Below are 6000 nucleotides of genomic sequence, written 5' to 3' on the forward strand. Positions count from 1 at the left end.
CTTTACCTCATGCCTTTCCTCATGGGGTAACTGGATGTTTTATAGAGAAACAGTGAATCAGGAAGCTTAAATAGAAAGTGAGCTACAGTCAAAACACTCTGGACAAACCAGTGTTTCTGACAAGCCAGGATTCCAGAAGAATACTCAGTGGAAGGATTTACTGTGAGTAGAATATTAAGTTCTCCATCTAAGAAGGTAGAGATATATACAAAAGCAGAACAAGAGACAGTGATAGAAATACAGAAGAAAGAAAGAAATAATATTCTTACTGGACAAAGCAAAGAGAGAAACTCATAGAAAAAAACAGTAGACTTGTGAAAGACAGTGTGACTGAGGGGAAAGGGGCAAGGACTATTAAGAGACAGAAGCAGACAGCAATAAAGAAAAAGGAAGTGAAAACATAGTAAAAGACAAACAGGAGAGAAAAGGACAATGGCAGTATCAGTTGCAATGTGAAATGCGAGTCACAGAATCAAAGTAGTAAATGTCATCATTTTGAAAATCTTTATTTGTCAGTCCTTAAAGGGAGTACTATTACTATCCTTATTAACATATAAGAAAACTGAGGCATAGAACAATCAAGCATTTTGCCCAAAGTTATTGAAGTAGGATGTGGTGAAGAAGAATTTTAAGACCTCATAATAGGACTCCTATCTCTATGCTTTTAGCCACTATGATATGTTATCTCTCCAAAATAGAAAGACAAGAATGATCAGATGTACCTTTTCAACGGTCAAGAGTAAAGGAAGAATAAAGGTCAGTGTTAGTGCTAGGTATCAGGTTTTATAATAGCATTTGCTCTTCCAGGGTTTAAAAGCCACTGTCTCCTATTTTTCTCTCTTTGTAAATATAAATATATATACTTTTGTTTCCTATCTCCCTATCTCTTATGCATGAAAGTCCATTGGGTGTATGTTTCAGTTTAGTTCAGTCACTCAGTCGTGTCTAACTCTTTGTGACCCCATGGACTGTAGCACCCCAGGCTTCCCTGTATATCAACAACACCAGGAGCTTGCTCAAACTCATGTCCATCAAGTCGGTGATGCCATCCAAACATCTCATCCTCTGTTGTTCCCTTCTCCTCCTGCCTTCAATCTTTCCCAGCATCCAGGCCTTTTCCAGGGGGCAGTTCTTCACATTAGGTGGCTAAAGTATAGGGGTTTCAGCTTCAACATCAGCCCTTCCAATGAATATTCAGGACTGATTTTCTATAGGATTGACTGGTTAGATCTCCTTGCAGTTCAAGGGACTCTCAAGAGTCTTCTCCAACACAATAGCTCAAAAGCATCAATTCTTCAGCATTCAGCCTTCTTTATAGTCCAACTCTCACATCCATACATGACTACTGGAAAAACCATAGCTTTGACTAGATGGGCCATTGTTGGCAAAGTAATGTCTCTGCTTTTTAATATGCTGTCTAGGTTGGTCATAACTTTTCTTCCAAGGAGCAAGTGTCTTTTAATTTCAAGGCTGCAGTCTCCATCTGCAGTGATTCTGGAGCCCCCACCCCAAAAAAATAAACTTTGTCATTGTTTCCCCATCTATTTGCCATGAAGTGATGGGACCAGATGCTATGATCTTAATTTATTCAATACTGAGTTTTAAGCCAAGTTTTTCACTCCTTTTTCATTTTCATCAAGAGCCTCTTCAGTTCTTCTTCACTTTCTGCCAAAAGGGTGCTGTCATCTGGAAGTCTGAGGTTACTGATATTTCTCTCTGCAACCTTGATTCCAGCATGTGTTTCATCCAGCCCAGAATTTCACAGGATGTACTCTGCATATAAGCTAAATAAGCAGGGTGAAAATATACAGCCTTGATGTACTCCTTTCCCAATTTGGAACCAATCTGTTGTTCCATGTCCAGTTCTAACTGTTGCTTCTTGACCTGCATACAGATTTCTCAGGAGGCAGGTCAGGTGGTCTCGTATTCCCATCTCTTGGAGAATTTTCCACAGATTTTTGTGATCCACACAGTAAAGGCTTTGGTGTAGTCAATAAAGCAGAAGTAGATTTTTTTTCTGGAATGTGTTTTTATTGCTTTTTCAATGATCCAACGGATGTTGGCAATTTTATCTCTGGTTCCTCTGCCTTTTCTAGATCCAGCTTGACCATGTGGAAGTTCATGGTTCACATTCTGCTGAAGCCTGGCTTGGAGAATTTTGAGCATTACTTTACTAGCGTGTGAGATGAGTGCAATTCTGTGGAAGTCCGAACATTCTTTGGGATTGCCTTTCTTTGGGATTGGAATGAAAACTGACCTTTTCCAGTTCTGTGGCCACTGCTGAGTTTTCCAAATTTGCTGGCATATTGAGTGCAACATTTTCACAGCATAATCTTTTAGGATTTGAAATAGCTCAACTGGAATTCTGTCACCTCCACTAGCTTTGCTCGTAGTGATGATTCCTAAGGCCCACTTGGCTTCGCATTCCAGGATGTCTGGCTCTGGGTGAGTGATCACACCATTGTGATTATCTGGGTTGTAAAGATCTTTTTTATACAGTTCTTCTGCCACCTCTTCTGCCTTCTCCTTGCCACCTCCTCTTAAAATCTTTTGCTTCTGTTAGGTCCCTACCATTTCTGTCCTTTATTGAGCCCATCTTTGCATGAAATGTTTCCTTGGTATGTCTAGTTTTCTTGAAGAGATCTCTAGTCTTTCCCATTCTACTGTTTTCCTCTGTATCTTTCCACTGATCACCAAGGAAGGCTTTCTTATCTTTGCTTGCTTTTCTTTGGAACTCTGCATTCAAATGAGTATATCTTTCCTTTTCTCCTTTGCCTTTAGCAAATTTTTTTGAACATTTCTTAAATAAGATGAATATTCCTCCAATACTTTGAGAATTCCAAGGCAGAGAGCGAGGATAAAGGGAGGTATTTATAGGGATTCCTTTAATGTTCTTACTAAAGAAAAAACATCTATAAGGTTCTGTTTCATGTCATGGATCATATACAATTGAACAGAATCTTTAAGACTGAGAAAGTGAGTGTCAAAAAGATATGGAACCAGAAAACAGTTAAAAGTTACTTACAGAGACTAGGAGGCATCAAGAGACACAGACTCAGGCAATCATTTAATAAAGTCACAAAAACGGAGTCAGAGAGACATTGCAGAGAATTAGAAGGTGTTGGCAATTGATCGAAGATGCCCAGGGAGTAGTGAGAAAAGATGGCGTTTGAGGTGGGGTCATTCAATAATAAGCAGAAAGAAATGACATGCTTCCTAGACTGGCCTCTAATCTCCTTAGAGACTAGATACTAATAGGTATTCTTAGAATCCAGCATGGGAGATGAGAAGACACTAATGGAATTAACATCCATCTTTTATTCTCCATTTCCTCTGGGAATGACTGAAGTATTAGTTCAAAATGTAGCATAAAAGATTAATTTTGGAGACACAAAGAGGCTTGTAATACTGAGTAGAAATAACTCTTCTTTCTTTGTAGACACAAGGTAACCTTGGATTTTCTGTGATACATGAACAGAGGTGCATAGACTAAGCAGTAGGACAAGTAGCAGAGATCACATGTCTGTGTATGCAGTTGTGAACAGATTTCATGTTCTATAAACTCTTCCTGCACAGGTGATTCAGAGGCTGTTCTTCATATTGATATCTGTGTAAGCCATTTGGAACATCCTGAACATTGATTTTGCATGACTGTGGTGGAATTTACTCATTGATGTGAATTGCACTAGCCTGTGACTTTGTCAACTCTGACTCTCTCATCTCTTACACCTAAAGGGCTTCTGAATGACCACCATGGTGGTCTGGAATAACAGTAATGTTATGGAACCCATCTTCCTCTTACGTGGTTTCCATGAACTAAAATCTGCTCATGCTTGGCTCTCAATTCCATTCTGTCTTGTATACCTGGTGGCATTTATAGGCAACATCACCATCCTCTCTGTTGTGTGGAGTGAGTCTTCACTCCACCACCCCATGTATTATTTGTTGTCCTTCTTGGCAATAACTGACCTGGGCATGTCCATGTCTACACTCCCTACAATATTAGCTGTGTTATGGTGGGAAGCCCTGGAAATTCAAATAGGGGCTTGCTTTGCTCAGCTCTTCTTCATCCACACATTCACATTCTTGGAGTCTTCAGTGCTGCTGGCCATAGCTTTTGATCGCTTCGTGGCTATCTATCGTCCCCTGCACTACTCGAGCATCCTCACCAATGATGTCATTGGAAAGATAGGCCTAGGCTGCTTGATACGAAGTGCAGGAGTAGTGATGCCTACACCCCTATTACTAAGGCGCTACCATTACTGCCGTGCTAATGTCCTCAGCCACCCTTTTTGCCTGCATCAGGATATTCTTAAATTATCCTGCTCTGATGCCAGTGTCAACAACATCTATGGGTTGTGTGTGGTCATTATCACATTGGGCGCAGACTCAGTTCTCATACTCCTCTCCTATGTCCTAATTCTCCATGCTATTCTTGGGATTGCATCTCATGAAGAACGACTAAAGGCACTCAATACTTGTTTATCCCATGTATGTGTGGTACTTATCTTCTTCGTCCCTCTAATTGGTGTATGCATGGTCCATCGCTTTGGGAAACATTTGCCTCCCACAGTTCATATTCTCATGGCGGATATTTACCTGCTTCTCCCACCAGTACTTAACCCCATTATCTACAGTGTCAGGACCAAGCAGATTCGTCTAGGAATTTTTCACATGTTTAGGCAAAGAAAGAAGCTTTAGAAAACATCTGATTTTCATCAGTTAACACTGATTTGGAGGAAGATTTTCTCCACTGGAATCTTAACTCTGCAACATATTAGATATGTGATTTTGGAGAATTCCCTAATTTTTATTCTATTTCCAGGTTTTTATTTTTTTCTTGGTAAATTTGGGATTTTATCCTTGGTCTGATTATATTCCAGCATTACATGAAGATCACTTCACAAATATGTTATGAAGATTTCAATATAACAAAACAAACTGATATAAAGCATGTTTTACAGTTTTTAAAAATAATAAATCAGTTGAAATCTCTTAATCCAAAGACTCAAATGTGGTTATCATTCATTGTTAGTCCGTGATTAGTTATTCCTTTGTCAAGTGCCAGAATTTTGTGCAAACTTTTGTTTGTTTTAATAATCTATGCTTGGTATGTATTGGGCCTGAAATTTTAAAGACCTTACCAAACCCAATCTTTACTCTGCCTAATATCATCACTGTAACTGACTTTTTTCCCTTTATCCTTTGCTTATACCTTAGTTTCCTCTTCAGCTATTCCCTTGTATAGATATTAGAATCATGCTCACTTTCTAGTGTTGAGATAAACATATAGGCCATGATTACTCACTCAAGGTTGACATATAATAAGTTGAAATATCAAAACAGGCATTCATTCCTCTGAGATCAAGGGAATGAGACTAAATCTGGAACACTGATGGTTTTAGAGTGTGTTCACCCACACATTCAGATTATAATTTGGGATTAAAACAATGAAGCAAACAATTATATACAAAATAAAGATCCAATTTCTCTTCATTGCTGTGATGGAGCAACAAAGATCAGATATAGTCACTCAGTTTAAACAACAGATAATGTGGAAAGTGTATGAAAGAATAGTTCTAAGAAGTTGGGTAAAAGGTAACAAAGAGTGATTTCTAAGAGAAGGGGATAAATGAGGTGAGCCTGGTGATTGCCCTAGCCTATTTATTGGAAATTTATTGAGTCTTGAAGTGAGCAGAACCCTAACAGAGTCTGGTGGTCTCCCTGAATTAACAGGCAGAGTAACAGAGAGCAGAAAGTTTCACATAGACAGATAGGTGATCCGTAGGACATTCTTCAGAGGTCTTCAGTTGTGTATTGATCATTGTATGCTTGTGAAGGAACTACTGACACTGGGAAAAAACCATCAGGAAGGAATAGATGGAATGATTTTTTAAACTTTCTATATGACTGAGAAGAGTTTATATTCTCATAGCCAGAGTAGAAAAACTTTGTAATATGCAGAACATCTGTTTGTATATTTAGAAGACCATTGCCTTA

General features: G+C 38.8%; 1 protein-coding gene across 1 annotated transcript; it reads left to right on the forward strand.

The window, feature by feature from the left end:
* The first annotated feature begins 3753 nt into the window (after positions 1-3753).
* LOC136175791 (olfactory receptor 51L1-like) lies at positions 3754-4701 on the forward strand. Its single transcript, XM_065946009.1, has one exon. The coding sequence runs from the start codon at positions 3754-3756 to the stop codon at positions 4699-4701; it is 948 nt and encodes a 315-aa protein (XP_065802081.1).
* Positions 4702-6000: the final 1299 nt, after the last annotated feature.

Source organism: Muntiacus reevesi, chromosome 9 (assembly GCF_963930625.1).
Source record: "Muntiacus reevesi chromosome 9, mMunRee1.1, whole genome shotgun sequence".
Lineage (NCBI taxonomy): Eukaryota > Metazoa > Chordata > Mammalia > Artiodactyla > Cervidae > Muntiacus > Muntiacus reevesi.

What these genes read in the sequence shown, in the direction of transcription:
- LOC136175791 (XM_065946009.1), top strand. Translation starts at nt 3,754, where the DNA reads ATGGTGGTCTGGAATAACAGTAATGTTATGGAACCCATCTTCCTCTTA.